General features: G+C 42.9%; 1 protein-coding gene across 6 annotated transcripts in view; it reads left to right on the top strand.

Annotated features, from left to right (window-relative positions):
* Window positions 1-12,437: 12,437 nt before the first annotated feature.
* Window positions 12,438-26,248, top strand: part of TMEM19 (transmembrane protein 19) — a 38,524-nt gene continuing 24,713 nt past the window's right edge. For 3 of the 6 annotated variants that reach the window (XR_006291357.1, XM_037886464.2, XM_037886448.2), the window contains exons 1-6: window positions 13,802-14,075; window positions 14,591-14,738; window positions 21,575-21,688; window positions 23,458-23,595; window positions 23,970-24,224; window positions 25,782-25,991. Coding sequence is in view for 5 of the 6 variants with exons in the window: in XM_037886464.2 (XP_037742392.1) it covers window positions 14,612-14,738; window positions 21,575-21,688; window positions 23,458-23,595; window positions 23,970-24,224; window positions 25,782-25,991 (844 nt within the window). In the remaining variant the exon portion in view is untranslated. Of the gene's footprint in view, window positions 12,557-13,801; window positions 14,383-14,590; window positions 14,739-21,574; window positions 21,689-23,457; window positions 23,596-23,969; window positions 24,225-25,781; window positions 25,992-26,248 lie in introns of those variants that run through there. The other 3 variants (XM_007054799.4, XM_043547808.1, XM_043547801.1) reach the window with 3 other exon arrangements.

Here is a 26,248-nt window from a genome sequence, read left to right as displayed (position 1 = left end):
ATACCAGGGTCCTGGTACCAAGTAATGGGGATTGTGGTTCTTCCCCAATCATCAGGTCTCCATGGTACCAGAGCTCATGCAGTACCATGGGTTCATTTGGTACCACAGAGGAGGGTCTGGGGTACATTGTCAGTACCGATAGATGGGCAGAGCACTCCCTAAATGAGAGTTTTGCCCAGTACAAAAAGTTCGTTGGTGCCACTTTTTTAGAGACATATGGTAATTGTCTCTCCCTGGGTACTGAGGCCACAGGTCTCCAGAGTATGGGAGTACCTGTGTTACCATGGGCTCATCCGGAACCCCAGAGGAGTGTCTGTAGTCGGTATCAATGGTTGGGAAGGTGCAAAACATTTCCTAGATGGGAGTTTTGTTGCATCTAGTATCAAAGGGTTTCTCTATGCCGCTTTTTTAGAGATGGTACGGTAACTGTCTGCTCTCCTTAGGGGACAGTACCCTTGCCTCAGAGCATGATGGTGGAAGCCTCTGGTGTCTCCATGCCAAAGCAGAGCTGACAGCAGGGCTTCTCTGTGTCACTCTTTTAGAGACGGTACGGTAACTGCAGTAGTTGCCCAGAGAAGAGCTCAGAGCAGCACAGGGCTTACAGAAGCCCCTTGTCCATGTGGAGAGCAGAGCTCAGAGCAGGAAGCCCCTTCTCAGGTTTCAGCTTCCAGAGCGTCTGGTGGCGACGGGAGCAGAAGCTGAGCTCACAGCAGGAGGTTCCTCTGCTGGTATTGTCCTACTGAGATGGCCGCACTGGGGAACACCCCTCTGGCTGGCCAGTTGCTTGGAGGAGCCTTTCCAGGGGCAGTCTGCTGGTGGCGTCTTCTTTTTCTCTCTTTCTCTTCTCCTCTCCACCACTCAACCCCTTTTGAAGTGAAGGCTCCGGGGATGAGCCGGGGTCAACACCCACCGGAGTCCCCTGCAGACTGAAGTGTTTTCTCTATAGGGAGGAATTTTCAGCCCCAGCTCCTGTGTGGCTGCAGTTTTAGGTGTGGCAGGTAAAGCACTTCTGTGAGGGTCTCCCAGGCACAGGGAGTGTCTGGCCATTACAGGAACTGACTCCTGGCAGGAGAGGCACCGCTTGGAGCAGAGAGAGCCAGGCAAGCCCCTGGGCAGGGGGTTCTCATCCTCTAGCAGGGAGGAATATGCACAAGAACATCATCTTTATTTTACTTTTTTAACTTAAAAAGAAAATAATTATGAGTCCACTAGATGCCGGGGGGGAATGCCCCCAGACAGGGAAGGAAAGAGAGGTTCTTTTCCATTTTCTCTTTTCTTTTTAAACCAAAGGAATAAAATAAAATAAATAAAACACTAGCCTGAGTACTTTTAGGGAGAACAAAGGTAACAAAACAAACACTACTTATGCTAACGACACAGATGAGGAAGGGACAACTGCTCCTTCTGTCAGAGGCCAAAGGCAGTAGAGAAGGAAGTGAGGGGGGTTTGCCCATGCAGTGCTAAATAGCCTCGAAGCAGACCACAAGGGAGGGAGAGCACATGCCCGGGCTCAACTGGACACTGCTACCAAAATTCTCCGATTAGAGCTGCAGGGGCACACAGACACGTAAAGTGGAGCGCCCATAGGGACGCTACTCGAAGAAGAAGCATTGTTTACTCTTTCCCACAATACAAAAACCAGGGGTCACCCAATGAAATTAATAAGCAGCAGGTTTAATACAAACAAAAGGACATACTTTTTCACACAATGCACAACTACCCTGTAGAACTCAAGGCCATTGGATGTTGTGATCGCCAAAAGTATAGCTGGGTTCAAAAAAGAACTGGATGCGTTCATGGAGGATAGGTCCACGAATGGCTATTAACTAGGTGGCCAGAGATGCAACCCCATGCTTGGGGCAATCCTAAACTTCTGACAACAAGAAGCCAAGAGTGGAGGACAGGAGTGGGTCACTCCTCAATTGCTCTGCTCTGTAAACTCCCCCTGAAGTTCTGGTATGGGTCATTGTCAGAGACAGGATATTGGGCAAGATGGCCTATGGTTTGACCCAGTATGGCAGCTCTTATGTTCTCTCTCGGAGGGTTACACAGTATCTTCAGCCTCCCCAGGATACAGCTCCTGTTTATCCCATCCCCCGACCTAGTAGTTCATTTCCAGTGCGGTGGGGGCTGGAGGAGTGGTCAGCCCACAGGAGTGGGCTGGAGTAACCATCAGCTCGAGATGGGATCCAGGGACCAGGTTCATTGTATATCTAAAGGTTCATTATTATGAAGGGCTTTATAGTGAGGGTGTGCTGTAATATGAACATGTATTCACATAAGTTAGTGATGTATATAATGTAATGGTTCTGACTCATTTAAAGGTTTTTGTTTAAATCTAAATAAAAATCAGTAATCATTGGCCCTCTGCATAGCCATTATCAGTAGCCATCATGGTATAAGGAGATCATGTACAATAAACACTGATCATTAGAACTAGACAGTTTGTGCCGGTATCAGCTGCATTCAGAAAGCTATCCTGGAATTTAGAAAACTGTTTCTAGATGGGTCACATGCATCTTACTCCTACAAGAACATCCAACTGAGGAAATGAAAAGTTTGTGCTCAGAGAATGAAAGGGAAAGCATCTCCCAAAAGCATCCAACACCAAGCTGCATAGCCACTTTGAGCAGGAAACACAAATTTGTTTCTTTACATACTAGCATGTACTAGTTTCATTCCAGCAAAGGAACTGACAATAAATATTACTTCACCTTTCATCCACTGATGATGTATCACTTTACAAACATTAAATAAAAATCTCTCATCACTGTGAGGTTGGGAATAATTATACTCAGATATAATTATACTATGCACATATATAGGTAAAGCACAGAGACTGTGTTTTGTCCTAGGCCACAGTGAGTCAGTGATCGAGTTAGGGAGACTGATTCAGGGAAGTACTTTAAGCATGTGAGTAGTCCCACAGTCACCAACTTTCCAGTTTGCTGGGGGGTGCAGGACCTCTGGCTCTACCCCTTCCCCCAAGTCTCCAGCCCCGCCCTGCCTCTTCTTGCCCCTGCCCCCGCCTCTTCCCGCCCCATTTTCCCTTGCCCCGATTATCACACCCTTGCTCCTCCCCTCACCCCCTCAGAGCTTCCTGCATGCCATGAAAAAGCTGATCGCAGCATGCGGGAGGTGCGGGGAGGGACGGGGAGGAGCTGATCAGTGGGGCCTGCCGGCTGGTGGCAAGCACTGTCGGGGAGGAGGGGAGCTGATAGGGGAGCTGCCGGTGGGTGCTCAGCACTCACCATTTTTTCCCTGTGGGTGCTTCAGCCCCGGAGCACCCATGGAATTGGCGTCTATGAGTAGTCCTATTCACTTGTATTTAAGTCAGACATATGTTTAAGTATTGTGCTGAATTAAGGTCATAAGCTTTAAGGCTCAGATCCACAAAGGGACTTAGATGTTGCAACACCTAACTTTTAGATGCCTAGAAAATCATTGGAACAATGTGGTGATCCACAAAGTTTGAGTTAGGCACCTCAGCACCCTATACTGTACAATGAATGGGGAGAGAGAAGCGCCTTAGAATGTAATCTATAAAAGCCAGCAAGCTAGGCAATGAGGTCTCTCAGCTAGTCACTGGGAGATGCCAATGAGAGGGGTGTGTCCTAAGCCCTGCCCCTCTCATAGAATTAGGCAGCTAAATCTGGACTGCTAGGAGGCACTTATCACTGTGTGTGAGCCACAGCCGGGACCCCTCTCCTTGAGTCAGGCAGCTTAGGTGACTAAGTTATTTCTTGTGACACTCGCCTACCTCCATGTAAAACAGCCAGCAGAGAATGTGGTAGTCTCATTTTATAACTTTTAGCCTAGCGGTTAGAGCACTAACCTGGGACACAGGTGTGACGCTATCTCGGGGTGTCCAGGACTGTGAGTCCCGCTCTTAATGCCACTGCTGCCATCAAGAGGAAAATTTGTTTGTGGAGAAAACCTTTTGTAGTGATAATCAAGGTGGGCCATTTCCAGCAGTTAACAGGAACATCTGAGGAACAGTGGGAGGTGGTGGTGGGGGAATAAACATGGGGAAATAGTTTTACTTTGTGTAATTACCCATCCATTCCCAGGCTCTATTCAAGCCTAAGTTAATTGTATCCAGTTTGCAAATTAATTCCAATTCAGCAGTCTCTCATTGGAGTCTGTTTTTGAAGTCTTTTTGTTGTAATATTGCGACCTTTAGGTCTGTAATCGAGTGACCGGAGAGATTGAAGTGTTCTCCGACTGGTTTATGAATTATAACATTCATTTGCAAACTGGATACAATTAACTTAGGCTTGAATAGAGCCTGGGAATGGATGGGTCATTACACAAAGTAAAACTATTTCCCCATGTTTATTCCCACCCCCGCTCCCACTGTTCCTCAGACGTTCCTGTTAACTGCTGGAAATGGCACATCTTGATTATCACTACAAAAGGTTTCCCCCCTCCCCCCTCTCCTGCTGGTAATAGCTCATCTTAAGTGATCACTCTCCTTACAGTGTGTATGATAACACCCATTTTTTCATGTTCTGTGTGTATATAAATCTCCTCACTGTATTTTCCACTGAATGCATCCGATGAAGTGAGCTGTAGCTCGCGAAAGCTTATGCTCAAATAAATTGGTTAGTCTCTAAGGTGCCACTAGTACTCCTTTTCTTTTTGTGAATACAGATTAACATGGCTGCTACTCTGAAACCTGTCATATAAAACAAAAGGTATAACATGCTTCTTAAAATCTAAACTTTAACAAGCTAAAATTCTTGTTTAAAGTAGTCTAAAGCAATCTCCCAATGTCACCAACCTGCATGGCTGGGATCCACCATTTATGAATTCAAAAAACGCTGTCTTTTTTGCTCCCTCAGTGATGGATGATAGGGTGCTGTCCCTGTCCCCAAGTTATAGAACAATAAATCTTTGAAGTGCTCTTTAACAAAGCTCTTTTCCTCCTGCTGTTCTTTTCTTCCTTTTAAATGTTACAATCTGCATTTAGCTTAGGCTGGTGATTGTGAATGAGACAATACTCAATTTGGATAAACATCTCTGGTCTGGCAGCAGGAAACCAGTTTTTCACCTCTGCTGGGGAGTAACATCTTGAAACAAACTATGAGGACATATCTCCAATATATAGACAACTTTTTAAATACCATCAGTACACACATTTCACAGTGATAAGTATGATCCTGGTTTTCATTTAAGATCTTACATGACACTCTTTATGAATAAATGCTTTGAAAGCAATGTGCTGGGGTAGTAAGTGTGTCAGGAGTTGCTAATACAGAACAGTGAACCCTTTGCCACTTGGCATTGAGAAGTTCTTAGGGTCTCAGTGGGAGACCCTGGATCTTCTGTCAGGCAGGTAGTGAGGATTTGAACAGGAGTCATCTAGCTCTCAGAAGGGTGCTCTAGCCACTGAGCTATGGGATACTCTGATGTAAGGTTTCAGAGCGGTAGCTGTGTTAGTCTGTATCAGCAAAAACAACAAGGAGTCCTTGTGGCACCTTAGAGACTAACAAATTTATTTGGGCATTAGCTTTCATGGGCTAAAACCCACTTCCTCAGATGCATGGAGTGAAAAAAACAGTAAGCAGAATATATATTCTAGCACATGAACAGATGGGAGTTGCCTTACCAAGTGGGGGGTCAGTGCTAATGAGCCAATTCAGTTAAGGTGGAAGTGGCCTATTGTCAACACTTAACAAGAAGGGGTGAATACAAAGGGACGGAAAATTACTTTTGTAGTGCTAACAAGGTCAATGTAATCAAGGTGGCCCATTTCCAACAGCTGACAAGAGTGTGTGAGTATCAGCAGAGGGAAAATTACTTCTTAGAGTGACCCATCCACTCCCACTCTTTATTCAGGCCTAATTTGATGTGTCCAGTTTGCAAATTAATTCTAGTTCTGCAATTTCTCGTTGGAGTCTGTTTTTGAAGTTTTTTTGTTGAAGAATTGCCACTTTCAAGTCTGTTATTGAGTGTGCAGGGAGATTGAAGTGTTCTCCTACTAGTTTTTGTTACAATTCTTGATGTCTGATGTAAAGCTTCTTCAATCTCTCCTGTTGAAGCTTTTCCACCTTTTCTAAATACTTGAACAGTCACTGGATCAGAGCAAGAGCAACTGTGCAACTGTGCCTCCATTACGCCTGGGGGAATTCTGCACTTAAAAATTCTGTGCCAACAAATTAAAAATTCTGCGCAAATATTTTAAAATTCTGCAAATTTTATTTTGGTAATTTATTTCAAAACACCTGCCAGCAAGTATGTCTGTAACAATATAGACAAAAAAAAAAAGATTCAGGAAATGTTTTATTGACAAATAGCTTCCTTACTAAGCATATTAATACATAACTTTGACTAATAAGTTATTTAAACTATAATACAGAACCGTATTTCCAGCACCCCTCAGAAGCAGTGCAAAGACTTGGGGGAGTCAGGGGTAATGGAGGAGCTGAGGGAAAGGGAAGTAATTGGTGGGAAGGATCCTGGGAGTCAACCTGGAGGGTTGTTGGGTGTGGGTAGGAGAAGTATGGAATAGGAGTCTTGGGGGGGGAGGATTGCTAGGGAGCCTCCCCAATGTAGACCCTGGCTCACCCTTAACCTCTCCCATTTAGTCAGGCACATCTGCTCCTGTCCCCATGTGTCCCTGCCCTCCTCCTCATCACCCTCCTCCTCTCATCCCCATGTGGTCCTACACCCCCCACTCAGCCACCCCATCCCCCATGGGGCCCTTCACCCCCCACTCAGCCACCCCTCCTCCCCCATCCCCATGTGTCCCTGCACATCTGCCCCTGTCTCCATGTGTCCCTTCACCCTCATTTAGCCACCCCTCCACCCCCCGCATCCCCAAGTGTCCCTGCACCCCCACTCCCATTCAGCCCCAGGCTCATTGCTGTCACCAGCAGTGAAAGTAAGGCGGTACAGGCAGGTACAGTGTACCAGTAAAAAGTGGCTGCCTGTACTGGCCCATACCGCTGACTTTAAAGTGCTGTCGCGGCAGCGCTTCAACATCCCTGCCCCTTTTGCCCCCCCGGGCCTCCGACGGGGTGGGGCAAAAGGAGCAGCTACCCAAGGGCCCGCAATTTTAAAGGGCCCGGGCTGGAGCCCCAGGCAGCGTGGGCAGGCTGGCTGGGAGACACTACCCTCCCAGCCCTGTCCCTTCTGTCCAAGGCCCCACCCCTGTACTGGTAAAAGACACATTTTACTTTCACCCCTGTCACCCCACTAACCCCCACCCCAGTCTATCCCCCCACTAGCCCTTTTGAACCCCAGTCTATGTGACCCTCCAGCAGCCCCATGTGCCCTGTTCTGTTCCTTCTGCCCCATATCCCATGTCTCCTCACCTGGTCCTGCAGGCAGGGCACTGTGTGGAATGCAGATACTGCTCCCTCCCTCTCCGTGGCTGGCCACTCTGGCCCTGAACTAGCTAGCTGCCCTCTCTTCTGGTGTCACAGCAGCTCCTGATGGGTGACAGATGTAACTGCAGCACCTTTCTGGCAGAATATATTTTCTGTGGGGAAAAAATCTGTGGGGGACATTAATTCTGTGTGTGCGCAGTGGTGCAGAATTCCCCCAGAACTACTCTATAGCCTGGTGGTTAGGGTGTCTATGTGGATGACCTAGGTACCAGTTCCCATGGTCTCATGCTTCTTTAATTATTTATACATGATGAAACAGATTCACCAGGATAGAATGAGGGAGCTCTCTTAGATGAGACTATCGCACAGCTCAGTGGTTCGAACGCCATTCTTGAGATGTAGGAGAATCCTGTTCAAATCCATTTTCCCCTCCAGCAGAGAGGGAAATTGAACCCAGGTCTTCCACATCCCAGGCAACTGCATTAAGCACTGGGCTAAAAGTTATTCATTGGGTGATGGCAGCTCCTCCTCCTCTGACTGTTATGTGTGGACTTAGGCAAGCACCCAACTCATTCTCACAAGAAACTACTTATGCACCTATGATGTTTTGGGCTCCACCCAGACAAAAGGGGTTCCATCACCCCCTGCCCTGTAACTTTGGGAGCCTATGTGCTGTGCAGCTGTAGTCCAATTCCCAGACACCAGTAGTCTGCACACAAGCAAAAGGTCTTATCCTGGCTCTCACCAGACTAGTTCCACTTTGCTGGGTGTAAAGGGTGCTTTTAAAGGTGCTTTTAAAGGGTGCTCTATCTACACTTTTAAAGGGTGCTCTATCAGACACATGGATTTTTAAAGTCCATTGTTTAAAAACAAATTAAGTTGATAACTTTCTATTAAATAATAAAACCAACCCTCAATATTGCCTTTATGGAGGGTTACAAGAAATATAAAAGCAATGTACAAGACCATTCCTAGTTATAAAGTTTTGCTCTGTAAGACAAGCTAATACAGATATATTTTAAGTAAAAATGAATAAAATGTACACAGAACTACCAAACACCTTAAATAATTAAGAACAGTCCAATTGATCTTTACTATCAAACTAATTCCAAGGTAACTATATTAGCAGGCCTAGAGTTGTATTTATATAGACCCAGCTCCAACCCTAATTGGCATAAGCTCACCAGTTAAGGTTTCCAGTTCCCCCTGCTCTTCCTGTTATTCCTTGATTAAACTAATATAGTTCCTGTTATTTAAAAACACCCAAAAACAGGTAAAAATTGACTAATTTATAATGAGAGTGTTCCCTTTCGATGTTACAGCTCTAAGGAAAGAACCTGAAAAGTGATAGAAACAATGTGTTTTCAGAAACAGAGATATCATGGATATGAATTTACTTTGAGAAGTGATGAAGAAAAGAAGATGAAAAATACTATATTAGAGTGTTAGAAAGGAGGGGAAGGGGGAAAAAAGCAGAAAACAAAATTTATTTTCAAGAGCTCTCTGGTACAGGAGACATTTTATGCTCTGATATTACAAACCTACATTAGAAAATGCCAAATCCTGAAATATTTCTAAAATTATCTGCAAAAATCCCAGAATGTAGATGAGTGTATTGTGATTAAAATACTGTGTATAGTAGTATGCTAGTATCTCCAGACATCCTACTTCCTTTATCCATTCCTTTTTCTTATTATGGTACTGCAGTGTAGGAACTTCTAGACTCAAAACCAGTTTTGTTTTATAGTGCTGTGATTGGAGTGCTGTAGCTGAAGATAAAAAGGCTTTCAGTTCTAAAATTTTGCTTTCAGTTGCATACACCTTCTTCTAAAAGATAGCTTTTAGCTGAAACTTTTCATGATGTTGCTTAGACCAGAGGGACATTTATTTAGGAAAGTTGAAAGAAAAGGCTTTCAGGCCTGTTAGGTTTTTTTTCCAAACCATTAAGAAAATTGTTTAGTTGCTTTTTTGGCACTGGATGGCTCACGGTTTATTTAAAAATATATAGATTATAAATTTTACAAGCATGAATGAGTAATGTGTGCTGCTTAGATTTATAGAAATTTAGTTATTAGGTGTTGAACACTGTGTACTAAGCATGGAAGGCACTTAACTTTTTTTACGGATTTAAGCACATATTGAAGAACAATATTCTTAAAACCAGACTGTGTGAAAGTTTTAATATATTTTATTTAAATCTTTGCCCAGAAGAAAGGTAGTGTAAATTTGTATTGAATAAGAACAATAATTATGGAGTGAGAAAGTCTAAAAACAACATAGTACAAAACAATATAGAAGAAGTAAAGGTTTATCTCTTCTTTGGTCAGGAACTACAGGGATGAGTACCATTTGTTCTCAACTGTTTAGTGCTGTTTGCTTGATATGTCTGATGTTGTACTGTCCTATAATCGTTAATTATAATATATAATCCCATTTCCTCAAGCATAGTTCCATATTCAGGATCCAGAACTTATGTATCATTTTTGCAGGTGCCACTAAAAACACAAGCCAAGATTTAAAAAAAACAGGACACTAAAGTTAGCATTTGGGTTGACTTCGTTAGAAGCTGCTAGGTGCTTAGCACTTTTGAAAATCTGGCTACTTATTGAGATGTCTAAAGGACCCCAGCTTTAGGTTCCTATTTTTTAAAAATCTTGATCATAGTGCTTCATGTGTGTTTACAAGTTACCTCTAAATCCTGGACCCAACAGGCATATATTTTGGCTTATCATAGCTGAAGATGCTTGGGGCAAAGCAAACGAGGTTTTGACAGATTATGGACCAAAGCCCCACAAACTGAAAGAAAGAGAAGGTGAATATATGTGCAATCATCATTACAGAATTAGTGATTCCAACCTTCTTTATAATCAGGTAAAATTACAACTTGAAACCTTTCTGGATAGCTGATCCAGTCTTTTGTTCAGGATGAGCACAGCTCAACAAACACCCTTTTGCTCCAACAGTAACTCTCCTTAACTTTTCAGTGTGCTACCACTAACTTTAATATTTTACAAACAAAAATAATATTGGAGATAGATAAATTCATATTGGAATGAATAAATTATGGAGTTGATTGCCACTAACTAGGCAATGGTTTATTAGGCTAGTGATCTGAATAAGCTTGATCTTGCCTTATTTTTAAAGTTAGGTAATTTAGATTCTGTTAGGTATTTGTATGCGTGCACTCTAGCATTGTTAGTTCAGTGTGGTCCTTAAACAATTGCCTTGTTTGTTTTGTTTTTATCAGTTTAACCCTACAGTCATGTTAGCTGTTTGTTGATTATTTCAGACAGTTTGCAAATAAGGCCATGTTTACACAAGGGATTTTTTGGGGGGACGGAGACACCAACACTACAACCTGTTCAGCTACACCAGTGTTAGCATTGGTGGGAGTTGTAGTGCAGAGAAGATTCCAATGGCTGTTGGCTTTTATAACCTCAAAATAGAGTTGTAAATAGGCTGAATGTCACCAGAGTCTTGTCTGAAACACTTGACCTGATGGTGGCATCAGTGGTAATTTTTTCACTAAAATTACCAGAGCCTGTATGCTGTAAACACTTATGCAGGTGCTTAACTTTAAGCACAAGAATAGTCCTATAGACTTTAATTAAATTAAGCATGCGTGTAAATATTTGCAGGATCAGACCCCTAGTGTAGACAAAGCAGAAAGGCCTGCAAGCAGCCTTTGAATTATTCATCCATCTCCACAACAACAAAAGAACCTCTGAGCTCTTGCAACTATTGCCAGAAGATCCCCAATCTTAGCTGGGAAAATTACTTTTGTAGCGCTAACAAGGCCAATCCAATCAAGCCGGCCCATTTCCAACAGTTGACAAGGTGTGAGTATCAGCGGAGGGAAAATTACTTTTTGTAGTGACCCATCCACTCCCAGTCTTTATTCAGGCCTAATTTGATGGTATCCAGTTTGCAAATTAATTCCAGTTCTACAGTTTCTCGTTGGGAGTCTGTTTCTGAAGTTTTTTTGTTGAAGAATTGCCACTTTTAAGTCTGTTATTGAGTGTCCAGGGAGATTGAAGTGTTCTCCTATTGGTTTTTGAATGTTACAATTCTTGATATCTGATTTGTGTCCATTTATTCTTTTTGCATAGAGACTCTCTGGTTTGGCTAATGTACATGGCCGCATATCTATTCAAGGAACACCATCAAAAGACCTTACCACATCAGCCACACCATCAGGGGCTCATTCATCTGCACATCTACCAATGTAATATATGCCATCATGTGCCAGCAATGCCCCTCTGCCATATACGCTACAAAAAGTAATTTTCCCTTTGCTGATACTCACACCTTCTTGTCAACTATTGGAAATGGGCCACCTTGATTGCATTGGCCTTGTTAGCACTACAAAAGTAATTTTCCCTCCCTTGGTATTCACCCCTTCTTGTCAACTGTTGAGAATAGGCCACTTTGACCTTAATTGAATTGACTCATTAGCACTGACACCGCCCCCCCCTCCCCACTTGGTAAGGCAACTCCCATCTTTTCATCTGCTATAATATATATTCTGCTTATTGTTTTTTTCACTCCATGCATCTGAGGAGGTGGATTTTAGCCCATGAAAGCTTATGCCCAAATAAATTTGTTAGTCTCTAAGGTGCCACAAGGACTCATCGTTGTTTTTGTTTGCTTATAGTTACTCAGCTGTATAAGTATTTGTGGGATATAGGCCTTTCATTATATGGGCTGTGTATATAACAATATAGAATCTCTGAATGATATGTCAGAATTGTGCAGAATGATCCCAAAAATCTTGTACATTTGATGGCTATCTGCCCCAAAGGGGAAGGAGAATATACAGAAGGCTGTGGAATTTCATACCTTTCTTTGCTTTGTGGATGTACAAAGTCTCTGATACTTGGAGTCAGATGCACTCATAGCCAGGTTCCCACCCACACAATATTTGTGGTCACATAGCACCTCTCTTAATAACTCTTATTGGTTTCTTTGTTGATCGTCTGGCACCATCTAAACAATTCTGGCATGTACTCAGAAAAGTTGCCAGACTGGGTTGGTTTGCACTCAGCTGAAGCTAATTGTAAGGCGGTGTTAAAGTCTGCCTCTGATGCTGAAGAATTTTGCTGTGTTTCAACAAGTTTAAAATCTCACTCAGGACATTTGGAGATATCACTACTACTCCCATGATTTCAGGCTCTAATCCTTATGTTGATGCCATCGTCCTGTCATTGTTATTCTGTGAATTGGTAAGTGAGATTGTTACCTATTAATTTTTGATTGTTTGATTGATTGTTCCATAATATAAATCATGTATGGAATTCTAGAGATCATTGGCTTCAAATTGTACAGTCAGTACTGACCAGCCCAGAACTGACTGAGTGGGAATGTGTAAAGCAGGTGGTGTCACAGACTTGGTGCTTAGTGACTGGAGCAGGGGTTGGGCATAGAATCAATATTCACTTCAAAGGATGGGGCACGCAGCCCAGGTCTGAGCGTGGAGGGAGATCTCATTGAGGAGACAGTACGGAGTACAGACGCATCACAAGGAGAGGGGCACACAGCCCTGGTTCTCACTGAAGTATTGGGAAAGGTAAATACTCGATGTTCAGTGTGGAGGTGGGAGAGACAGTCCCAGGTGTCACTCTCATAGAGGGGATGTGGGGACCCAGCCCCAGTTGTCACTGAAGGGATGGGAGAGCATATAGTCAGTACAAGAGAGAGGAGCACAGCCTTAGCTCTCACTGAAGAGACAGATGGAGGCACAGACTTGATGCTTAGTCGAAGAGAGTGGGGAAGCAGTCACAGGTTCTGTGCTGGAGTGGGGTGAAACAGCCCCATGTCTCAGTTCTAGTCTCAAGGAGGGGATGAGGCCAGAGCCCAAGCTGTAACTCATGGGAAGGGGACACTGGCGTGGGGGGGAAGAAGTTCCAACTTGCTGAGGAGTTTGGGGGGGAACAGTTTCAGTGGAGTGGGTAGTCCCCATTGTTACTTGGAAGTTGTGGGGGCTGGCCTCAGTGGGGGGAATCAGATCCTGCTATCACAAGGCTAGGGAGCCCAGGCTTGGTGGGCAGTCCCTGCTGTCAGAAGGCCATGGGCTCTGTGGGGCAGGTTAGTCCAGCTGTCAGAGAGATTAGGGGGGGCAGTCGCCGCTGTCACTGGTGGGTGTGGAGGGCATGGGCTCGGTGGGGGTGTGTCAGTCCCCACCGCCACAAGGGCGGGCAGGAATGGGGTTGGGGCGGGGATTCAGTTCCACAGTCATGGAGAGCATGGGCTCGACGTGCGGGGGTGCGTTACTCCCCCCGGCACAGGGGTGGGGGCATAGGCTTGGCGGGCAGGTCAGTCCCCACTGTCACGCAGGGGGCGCGAGCTCTGAGGGGGGATTAGTCTCTGCTGTCACAGCTGTGGGGAGACGTGCTCGGTGGGACTCTGGGAGGGGTCGGAACCCGCTGTCCCAGGCATGGCGGGGCACGGAGCCAGTGGGGAAGGGCCAGTCCCCGCTCTCACAGGCTCGGTGGGGGTTGGGGGCTCAGTTCCCCGCGGCCCCACCCCCACGCTGTCACGGCGCTGCGCGGGCGGCGGAGGGTGTTTCCCAGAGCGGCCGCAGATGGAGGACGGAGCATGCGCAGCCGGGTGGCGGCCGGAGCCCTGAGGCTGCGCGGAGCCGGGGTCGATCTGGCGGCGCTGGTGCCCGACGGCGCGGGGGCCAAGCATGAGGCTCGCCCAGCGGCCGGGGCAGGACAGCGAGCTCGCCGTGCCTGGCAGAGGGTGAGGTTGCGTGCCCCCACCCCCCTTCTGCGCCGACCTTGGGCCTAGAGGCGCCGCCGCAGCCGGGCCGCCACCTTGTGGAAGGTGCAAGGACCCGCCCCCCCAGCCCCTCACGCAGACCCCACACCACCCCCCTTGAATCTCCACCGTATGAGGAAGGGCCCGCCCACCCGACACGCTCCCATGGAGGTGGGGGGCTGTCACGAACTTGTTCTGCCCTTTCTGACTCTCCCTCTTTCCTTTCGGTGGGTGACATGGACTTGGTGTCCCTTGTGTGTGCGCGTTGGGAGAGGCTCCCTCTTGCTGGGTTAGTTTCCAGAGGCTCCCCTGTTGGGGGGTGGGGGGCGCTGCCATGTGGGAGTGTAGCTGTCTTTAACTCAGCAGGGATCTGAGGAATGGTCCCCCAGTGCTACGGCCCAAGCCACAGCCTCTGCATTAAACTTTGTTTTTAACAAAAAATGGTTCTTTAATTGAAATTGTGTATGTGATACCTTTTTGTTCTTTTCCTCCCATAGGTAATTGTCTTCTGAATTCCCATGTCATACCAGCAGGAGGATTACAAAGAATCTATCAAAATGATGACAAATATTGTCATTTTGAGCCTGCTTATTTGTATTTCGTTATCTTTCTGGATTGTGTCTTTGACAGCAAGTACATACTATGGTAAGTCCGTGGCCAGCCTACTTGGCTGAGCAAAATTTAGCCCTATGCTCAACTTGAACCCCCATCGTCTCTGTCTCTGTTAGTAAATGATAACTTTTTAATACTGCCTCCTGTCAACTCCAAACTTTTAGAGAATGTTCTAGTCATCAGTAGGACCCTATGGATTTTGATGAAAATTGAAAAACCAATGGAGGACACACGAAGGCTCCTGGCATGTGGTTAGAGACCAGTCAGCTTCAGTGAGATCTGTAATGGTCTATAGATCAAAGAACCAGTTGATGGTAGCCATTAATACCTTCCAGCATAGTACCCCTCATCTCAGCTCTGCCCATTGATTCAATAGAGTTTAAAATGTGATTGCCCTGAATGACTTATCTCCCAGACAGAAAAAATGAAATAATTGTGTAAGGGGAACATAGGACGAGGGGCTCAGAGACAGGCGGCAGATGGGGGGCACAGAGACAAGTGGCACAGGGAGAAAATGGGGAACCCTAGTAAGGGAGAAAAGGGGCACACAGAGCCCCTGGCATGAAGGAGGGGTTTTTGCATGGAGTTCCTAAAATGGAGGGAGATGGGAGGGTGACCCTGGGAGCTTGTGGGGGGAATTGAGGAATACAAGGAGTGTGTGCAATGAGCTCAGCCTCCAGAAGCAAGATGTGCCAATCCTCTAATAAAATATATCTTGATCATATTTTGTTAATTTGCAGTTAAGATTTTTCTTCAATCAATATTATTACTTATAGAGAAAATACATGTCAGGATCATTGTAGTAGGAGAATATTAAAGAATACTTCACATAAATGTTCTATTATCCTTTTAGTGATTATATCTGGTGACTGTACACATTCCGTCTACTACCCTAACTGAATCACAACATGCAGATTCTTTCAACATCTGCATCGCTAACTATATACTTAATTACAAAGACTTTTCAATGCTGTTGAAAGAATTCATCAGTGTTTCTTTTGGTTTTGAGTTAAGGTGGCTGCAGTGTGTAAAGGGAACTGCCACATGTTTATATTGTCCTTAACCACATGTATGAACTCTGTGAGTAATAGTATATTTAGTAATTTAACTGAAGAGTTTTTACATGGAAATTTACTTATTTTCTCAAAAGAAATATAAGAAGCCTTGTAAATTTAAAACCAGTTGGCTGCACAGTACCCATACAAGTTTGTATAGAAAATTTTGTGTTGGGTGATGCTAGAAATAACTAGGCTTTTTCTTACACATCTTAGGTACAGGTTTCAGAGTAGCAGCCATGTTAGTCTGTATTCGCAAAAAGAAAAGCAGTACTTGTGGCACCTTAGAGACTAACAAATTTATTTGAGCATAAGCTTTCGTGAGCTACAGCTCACTTCATTGGATGCGTTCAGTGGAAATTACAGTGGGGATATTTATGTACATATACACTGTAACGAGAGTAATAGCTCACCTTAAGTGATCACTCTCGTTACAGTGTGTATGGTAATACCCATTGTTTCTTGTTCTCTATGTACATAAATTGGGAAGGAGGGCCGTATCTCCCCGGCAGCCACAGTCCTGGAGCTGGGGAAAGTCGCCACTTTCTCTGGCCGCCGCAGCCATGCATGTCCCAAATTCCCACCACCCCGTCTTCTCACCCACTGCTCCCTCCCACCTAATCCCCCCCCAGGACCACCATCTCATCTTACATGTGCGTCTTCTCCAGGGTCCAGACACCTAATTAGGTGGGTGGCCCTTCATTCTGTTGTGTGCGGCCGCCCAGGTGCGCACCTTAGAGGGAACTATCCGTGGATCACCTGAATGGAGCTCGCGGACCACAGTTTGAGAACCTCTGGTCTAGAAGATACAAACAGTAGGCACACACACAAGCTCTGAAGTGCATGCACATCTGAATGTACTGGTGAATCTCACACCTACCACGTACACATTTAAAGCTGTTAGCAGATAACGGTTTAAAGATCTCCCACTAAAATGGGAAGAAAACGAAAATCTGTATCTGAATACATTTCAGAACACAAGGAAGTACTCAAAAGTTTAAAAAACAAACAAACAAAAAACCATGAGAAAGGAATTAACTTAAGTGTATGTGCTGCAAATGGTGTGGCCCAGTTATTAAAAGTAAATGTTTATAGGCTAATAGTTCTAAGTCCGTGGTTTTCAAACTTTTACACTGGTGACCCCTTTCACATAGCAAGCCCCTGAGTGCGACCCCCCCCCCCTATAAATTAAAAACACTTTTTTATATATTTAACACTGTTATAAATGCTAGAGGCAAAGTGGGATTTGGGGTGGAGGCTGACAGCCCAGGACCCCCCATGTATTAACCTCGCAACCCCTTGAGAGGTCCTTGTTATACCAATAAAATAAAAACCAGCAGGATCTTATTAAAGGGAAAAAGGCAAAATACCACATTTATTGTGAATACAGACAGAATCATAGTAAGCAGATAGTTATAGCTATAACATTCCATTCAATCTCATATTTATTCACACATTCATTCATACACACACACACAGGTTCTGCAAGGTTATCATAGTTACCAGCCTTAGAGTTGCTCATGCCAAGCCACTGGCCAGGTGGCCTGGACATGAGGAGAGAGCAGGGCCTCGTCTGATGCTCCTGGAAGTTGGCTTGCAGAATCAGACCCCAAAGTTCTCACTTTCTAGAGTCCATTTTTATAGGAATTTCCAGATGTCACATTCCTGACGGCTCCGTGCTGACAGATGTTATCTTGTTCTTTGGTTCTCCCATTCTTGAGGCTGTTGGGTGGATTCCAGTCTGCCCTCCGGGGGTCCTCTGGTTATTTCCACTTGACGCCTTCTTCAGCCGATGGACACTGCATTCTTAGGCTGGCACCTCCCTGATCATTCAGTTATCCACACCAAGCATCCATCCACATACATCCTCTATCTCTATTTTAATCACAATTGTTAACAAAGCGAGATGAATACAACAAAAGGGCGGGGAGTCTCTGGGTGCTGTTTCTGTTGTTACAGAGTATTGCTTTGAGTCTCTCTCTGTGTGAGTGGTGGTTGTTACAAAGAATTGCTTTGAGAACAGACTGTCTTAGAATGTACTAACACAATTAGCAGCTTGCCGTTTTCACACATAGAGGGAGAGAAACAGTACTAAAAACCAAGAGACCTCTTAATTAGTAATACCCTGGAATTTAAACTATGGATTTTAATATAGAACTTCTTTAATATGATCCAACATCCTGATCCCCAGTTTGAGAACCCCTGTTCTAAGTCTACAACAGTAAACTGTTTATTCAAATAAAAAGTTTTATTTTGGGTTTAGAGATGTGTTGTTTTGTTAAACTCATTATGTTTTGAGTTATGTTTTAGTTCTGCAGCAAACCACATTGAATTCCATTCACCAAAGCATTAATCTACTGAACACTTTTTTCCCCTGTCCTTCCGTCCATCAAAATAAACCTCAGTATTTACCCAGAAAAATAAACAGTTTTTTTCCACCAATTTTCACCTGTTTTTGTTATTGTAATACAGGGCATTTAAGCTAATTTTTCAAAATATTCAAATCATTGCCCATGGCAGACTCATTTCTTGGATTCCCAGGCAGAATTAAATACAATAAAAGCCAAAAATGAAAGGCCCTACTTACCCAGAACAATTCGTCTAGTCGTGGAAGAACACCTCATTCTGTTCTCTGGAATCCAAAAAACCTCGTTTGACTCCATATTTCGTCATTCAGGTTCTTTAACTTGGCATACAGCAAACCTATGCAAAGTTGATCAGACTCAAGTGTAGGGGGTGGGTATAGGGCATACCACATCTCCAAAGTTACACAGAAAACCTCTTCATTTATATACATTTACACGTTACATTGCATTTACTATACATTGCATCACACGTTTTTGGATTGGCTTGCTTATTTTGCAAGAACCAGTCCCTCTGCAGCCTGCTCTGACCATGCATTGTGCACTCTCAACCTCCTCTTTTTACAGTCCTAACTTATCTTGTCCATTGTTAGTAAATGGTTCAGTGGGTGTTCTCCCTCCTATTGCAGCCGGCCCAGACATTGTCTTTTTAGCCTACTGACCTCAGCCTAATGATCTGTTTACTTCCTTAATTCTGTCCTCCAAGAAATGAGGCCTCTTTCCATGTTTTAATTACTCATGTCATGCCAGACTTCAGGTACATCACTGCAGAATGTGCCTGCTCTGTAATACCCCTGGAGCCCTTGGGGATCAGGAACCGCTGCATCTGCTGGCCAAGCACTGCTTTTTCTCATTTATAATCCCCATTCCATGATGAGATATCTCTGAGCTATACTGTATCTTAATTAAAACTATCTTTAGATAGGCTTTTTCCTCAAAAAGCATTTTATCAAAAAAATCCAATTTAAATAAAATCCAATTTTTTAAATTTTTTTTTTTAAATCATTGATTTTTATTCACCCTGGCCACGGATACTGAAACAATGTATACCAGGGACCCGCTGGTTCAGCAGTGGCATAGGTAAGAGGGGGACACTTGGGTGGGCGGGCAATGATGGGGAGTGGAGGGGTAGGAGCGAGCTGGCTGCCTGCCCCCCCCCCCCCCCCAAAGCTGGTCTTGTGAGGGAGGGGGATGTGATAGATGCTCTGGCCAGGGGCTACTGGAAAAAAGGGGGGCCTGGTAAAAATGTGTGTACCTGCTCCGCCTGGCACTTGGGGCTTGCCCTACCCTGCTCTGCCTGCCTGGCGCTCCTGCCAGGGAGCAGGATTGGAGCACGGGGGCTTGCCCCACTCTGCCTGGCGCTCCAGCTGGGGACTAGAGTGGGGAGGGGGGTTCTCCATTCTGCCCAGCAATCCTGCCAGGGTGCGGGGGCTTGCCCCACTCTGCTTGGTGCTCTGCTGGGAAGTGGGAGTGGGGTGTGGGGGCTTGCCCTGCTCCGCCCGGTGCTCCTGCCGGGGAGCGGGGTCGGGGTGTGGGGACTTGCTCCACTCCGCCCAGTGCTCCAGCCAGAGAGGAGGGTCAGGAGCTTGGAAGCCCCCGTGGCCCAACCCTGCTCCTTGGCTGACATGACAGGCGGCGGTGTGGGGCAAGCGCTGGGGCAGGAGCAGAGCTGGGGGGGTGGGCCTGGATATTAAGTGGGTGAGTCACAGCCCACCCATGGCTATGCATATCTGTCGCATATCCATCCCTTGTCAATAGGGGAACGTGTTCCAATTCACGTCAGTCCCGATCGATATATCTGTCATTTGCAATTTACAGTACAGTACTGCAAATGACGGATACGCAGATAGGGACCAAAGTGAATCGGAACACGTTCCCCTATTGATGAGCAATGGATAGGTGAAACAACGGATAAGGGGGAGACTTGTACCGGGGACCCCCCTATAATGGTATTTTGGAAGAAAATGCTAGAATTTTCAAGATTAGGCCAACCACAAAACCAACAATGATTCTATATGTGTAATAGTCCAAAGGAGGTTGGACTATTACACAATTAGTATTTCCAGCCAGGTATTTGATAGCTCATGTTTGGAGAAGGACAGATCCGCAATGTTACTGGCATAGACAAATAAAAGTATGATTAATCATTGCAGTGGAAGCAATGATAGCTTTATATTAGGATCAAGTAGATTTTATAATGTATTGGTTACTACAGGATTTGAACAAAATAAATACATAGATAATAAGAGGTTGATCAAATACAAAGGGATGTTTTGAAGATAAATATACACTATGAATGAATACTTATATATAGAAAGTTCATATATGTTGAGTGGAAAAAGTTAAAAATTGTCCATTTATTCCTACTGCATGCTTTATATCTAGACAATTTCTGATCCATGACCATTATAGTACTTTACTTCCCACTCCATGAATATTTCATTCCCTTAATAGTCTTTTTGTACATGACTATGTCAAAGGCTCTTGGAAGGTCCAACTACATTTTAAGTCTGTGTTCTCCTTTATCTACTCTTGTGCTGACACATACAAAGAACTTTCTGAGTTTTGAGAGACATAAATTTTCTTTACATAAACCATTTTGGTTTATCTCTGTCACATCATGTTCATCTGGGTGTTTATAATTCTAATTGTTTTAACCAGTCTTCAGGATACTTTATTAAATTGCCAAGATTATTTGTCAAAGAAGTTTTTAGTTAAAGGTGAAATGTTTTTCAAAATCATTTGTATTTATTGCATAATGTACTATAAAATATATTGTTGAAACTTCTTCATATAGTTCTAGAGAAGCGATCAGAATATAAGGTACTGGAAAGATTTCTGTTTATTTATTTAAATGTAGTCCTGCCATTGCTACATAAAAGTAATAAAAATAATATTTTGAAAATTAAGTTTTATAGGCTTTATATTATTTTATGTCTTTACTTGAAGTTAGGAAGAAAAAGGTCCCATAATGTCATTAGTCCGTTAGTGTCTTTATGTATTTGCTGTAAAATCATAATTACCCCATCCATTCTACCAAAATTAAAATCAGGCTTCAGTTAGTTTTGTATTTTTGAATTTTAATTTTCACTGTCTGTAATTACCTTTTAAAAATTTAAAAATTATTATGTCATTTCCCTGAAGTTTGGTTCTTTTTCTGATTAGTAAAGTTTTTATTACTAAACTGAATACTTTCTCTTTATATGGATTAATTTATGTGAATGCTAAACAAAGGGAGAAGGTCCTTTTCAATGTGTTGTTCTAAAAGAGAGTTAAAGTATTTCTCTTCTGAATTGTACAAGGGATGAGGAAAATAAAGCAGGTCTGATTTGTATGTTCAGAATGTAAATGCATATTAGTAAAGATTTACTATTCTGACATGTAGACCATTTTCTATCCTTCAGAAGGCGAGTATGTAATATTTTATTTAATACTTATTTTAACTTCTCAGGTACTTTACGGCCTATTTCTCCATGGCGTTGGCTTTTTTCAGTTGTTGTTCCACTAATGATTGCTTCACGAGGCTTTAAGAAGAAGAGTCTGGATCACAGTGGAGCTTTAGGGGGTATGTATTTTCTGGGAATATTAAGTGCACTATTTAATATATAAACTAATGTGCCTTTCTTAATTTTTGCTTTTCTGTGCACTTTTAAGGACTTCCTACTCTCAATCCAATAATAATGTAAACATATAAGTGTAAGCATACAGTATCTGTCATGGCTTCATGTTGGTTTAATGTTGTGTGTCATTTATACTTGTTTAAGCAAGCAGTTTATGCTACTGTAACTACAACTCACTGTTTTAGCTATAAAATCCACTACAATAATGGCAATGAGACGTGAGATAACATACACCATCTTACTCTGCAGTATCTGGAGTCTTTGTGGAGAGACTGACGGTTGCAGTCTCTTTCCATCCATGCTAAGCCAGAAGAGTGAAAGGAGTATGGGGAAGGAGGTTGCTGGAAAGCAATTCCCTCAATCTGAGACGTGGAGGGAGCCTATCTGCTTGATTCTTCAGTTTATGTGATACAGACCCAGACTGTTCTCTGTGGTTCCCTTTGCTGAAGGATGGGCAGTGCTCCTTTCTTGCCTCCCAAAAATAAAAAGGAAATTAATGATCTGTTCAAGCCTGCTTTTCTTGACTAGATAGAGAAACACCAAGGTACAGTAGAGTAACATTACCAAACTCTGATGCAAGCTTTGTAGCTATGGTGCTAGTCCATTTCATGAGGCACAGGGCAGAAATAAGGATCAGTGTTGGGGAGAAAGAGCACGACCCCAAATCTTCCCTTCTTTTATCACACACTGCAAATATGGTACTTCATCTGCAGGTAGAATGGCAGGCAACACCTTGAAAGCCACCAACTTTATTTTTCTTCTCCCTTTGTAACCCCTACCGTAACCAACTGGAGGAGCAGCTCACTTGTATAGAGAATCAGGCCAACCTTCTATACTGCAGTGACATTGAGCTAGCTGAGCCTCAGGTGGCACCAGTTGACTTCTTTTACTAGCAGAATGTGGCTTCTGATGAGCAGTTGAGTAAGTAGAGGGAATCCGAAGTACACGATGAGGAGGAGAAAAGTTAAAAACAAACATGTGAAAAAGCAACAAAGGGAAGGATGGCAAAAAGGAAATAACAGACAGAAAAGAAAAAGCAAGAGAGAAAATGAACAGAAAAAAAGAGATTAGCAACTGTCAGGACATGATATGAATGGATGGCGGGGAATGCCCAACCTGTCAAATGATCCAGAGAGGTGGCTCTATGTTTTAAAAAAAAAAAGGGGGGGGGGGAGAATCCAAGTCATGAAAAGATGTGTTTAAGGTCAGCATTTAAATAGTGGTGGCTGGAAACATAACAATAGCTCTCTGTCTCCTTTCTGCCTAGAAACAATAAAATACTCCAGGCAGGGTATATCCAGGGATTTTCACTTAGATGTCATTTGCCTCATCTTATTGTTTAATTTTCTTTGTATTTTGCATAGATGGGTGTTACTGTTTCCTGGCAATATCAGATGGCTGTTTCAGAAACCATATACTGTCCAGATACTTAGTGGAAGATTCAGGAATGTTAAAGGACAACAGCAAAGCAAAAAAGCCCCAAAAAAATTTCAGTCAAAATGGTTGGCTCTTTTTAAATTGTGTAGACAGTTTTCAGGAACTACAGTAATGATCTAGCTAATTGCACTGTCATTTTATTGTAGGTTTATCATGAAGGGGTAATTGATAATTTTTGAGACTCCAAAATAATTTCCTGTTAATTGTTTTGAAAAGATGATCGCGTGAACTAAACTTGCTTGTTTTTTTTTTTTCCCCTCCCCTTCTCCCTTTTCAGGATTAGTGGTTGGGTTTATCCTAACAATTGCAAATTACAGCTTCTTCACTGCCTTGCTCATGTTTTTTGTTACTTCTTCAAAACTTACTAAGTGGAAAGAAGATGTGAAGAAGCGTATAGATTCAGAATTCAAAGAAGGTAAACACGAAGAATTATACTGTCCAACAACCTGTAAAGAATAGCTACTGTGTCTTACCTGATACTTTTGAAAGTTAGAGATATTATATAGTAGTACACAGAATAGAGAACACTGTAAAGCGTTCTTCTCCTCTTTATCCCCATCCTGGACTAAAAGCAATGTGCTTGCTAGTGGTTCATTTAATAGTAATAAACTAAAAGTAGTGATTGTGACTTGAGATTTTCATGTTGTTTTTTGAGTTATGTGTGGGTATTTTTGTTCTTGTTTTTTGCACTTTTTAATTTGCTTTTGCTACTGTATGATGTGGCTGAATGTCAAGTTTCTCTGCTACAGATGAAAATATTCAAATATTTTTGTTTTTGTTTTACTCCAGGTGGGCAGAGGAATTGGGTGCAAGTATTCTGTAACGGTGGTGTCCCTACGGAGCTGGCTCTGCTATATATGATAGAAAATGGACCAGGTGAAATTCCAATAGACTTTTCCAAGCAGTACACTGCATCATGGATGTGTTTATCCCTCTTGGGAGCTTTGGCCTGCTCTGCTGGAGATACGTGGGCTTCAGAGATTGGCAGTGTCTGGAGTAAAAATGAGCCAAGGTTAATAACAACATGGGAAAAGGTTCCAGTTGGTAAGGCCTTGCTGATTTACACATTCTTGTCTTAATAATGTGTCATTTCTGTTTGGGACCCTTAACATAATCATATCCATAAAAAGAATAAATCAGATTCTGCTAGTATTGTGAAGTTTTATGTGGTAAAAATAAGTACTTTGACATAGTATTTACCACATTCTGTTTGTCATGGCCTGTAAATAAAAAAATAGCTTGGAGAGAGAGCGAAAAATTCAAAAATAACTTCTGGTTTGGTTCAAACTGAAACAGTTTTTTCTTGCCAAAACGGGGGAAAAAATAATTCATTTTTGGGTTGAACAAAACATTTTGTTTGACCCAAAACAATTTTTTTCATTTTCAGGTGTTTGACCTGATTTTGTGAATAGTTTCAGTGACCTGAAAAATGCGTTTTTTGACAGATTTGCTACTATGAAAAAACTTCACGTAGCTGCAGTTAGATAGCATCCTGTGAGATAAAACCCTTACAGAATTCTGAGACTTCTTGTTTTTACTACCATTAGTGTGTTCATATTGCAGTAGATTTAAAGATAGATTTTATAGATATAAGGAATGGTAACCGTCATCTGACTTGCTTTAAAAAAGGGGAAGTGAAATGCTTTTTAAAGTCAAGCTAGATAAGATTTCTAATCAGTAGCAGAATGTGTGTTTTAAATGTAAAGATTATAAAAATGCACTTTTAAACCAAATAGTTCATTTCCTGCTTTGCTGTCTTACCATTCCCTGTCTCCTATAGTTGATGACATTGCTGACTCTTAAAGCAATTCATCGTATTGAGTTTTCTTGAAGCAAAGAAATCTAGATCCCTAAATTTGAGAGTTGGTTTTTGTAAGTTGATTTCTAAATTGTGTGAGGACAGTAGTTTGCCTCATATTTTTTTTTTTCCACCATAAATGCTTACTGGGTTCCTTTTGCGTAAGTTGGTAAACGTGTTGTTTTTTTAGATAATTCTTTTAAATATCTTTTGGGCAAAACATATCTTGGTGAACTACTTCTGAAAGTTTGAATGGTAGATACTCTGGCTAAATAGAGTTACATGTACAGGTTGAGAGGATATCTTTATCTTCCTCCCGCTCTACCCCTAAAATTAAAGAGTCTAAGTAATACTGACACTTTGTGTTTTTTTCTTTCCAATTTTGTTTAATATTAATTTAACTTATTGTTTGTGAAATTTTCTGGATTAATAGCCATGGAGACTGAAGTTATCTGATTACTCAAGTGGTAGTTCATAGGCAGCAACTTTGCAGGGTAAGCTACTCAGCACAATGCCAGTCAGGAAGGATCAGTCCTTGCTTTGTCTACACTAGCCTTTTTTTCTCCAAAATTTCCCACACTGCTAACACTGGTTGCAGCTCCATCAGCAGTAACAATAGTGAAAGCATCATTGTAGACAATGTGTTGGCCGCTACTGGAAATTTTAGAGAAACAAAGGCTAGTGTAACGGAGCCTCTGGGAGTGAGTGGGTAGTTCTGTCTTCACTGTCAAGTAAACCATTAAAGCCAATTAATACATCTTCCGAAATGGTTTATAACTCAACTCTGTTTTTCTTTGATTTAGGTACTAATGGAGGTGTTACATTAGTGGGCCTAATTTCAAGTCTCATTGGTGGCATGCTAGTAGGTGTGGCTTACTTCATTACTCAGCTTGTTTTTTTGAGTGATCTGGATATATCTGCTCCACAGTGGCCACTTGTTGTGTTTGGCGCAATGGCTGGTTTATTGGGGTCAATTATTGATTCATATTTAGGAGCTACAATGCAATATACTGGTAAGAAATTTTCTGCTTATTTTTCTGATTAACTTAAAAGCTCCCTTTTAACTCCAGAGAGGCTGGGGAAGTGGTTTTGAAAATGGGGAAAGAATGGAGGGATTTCCACACTGGTCAAAGGGAGATAAATAGAATGATGGAGATCAGAAAGAAGATAAATGGCCTTTGCTCCTATCTTCATCCTTATCCTCTGCCATCTTGGTTCTTCTCCCCACTTTTTGATTTTGGCATTTCAAAATTTTCCGAGGCTGCTGTCT

This window comes from Chelonia mydas, chromosome 1, assembly GCF_015237465.2.
Source record: "Chelonia mydas isolate rCheMyd1 chromosome 1, rCheMyd1.pri.v2, whole genome shotgun sequence".
In the NCBI taxonomy this organism is placed as follows: Eukaryota; Metazoa; Chordata; order Testudines; family Cheloniidae; genus Chelonia; species Chelonia mydas.
This window is presented reverse-complemented; position numbering and strand designations above follow the sequence as displayed.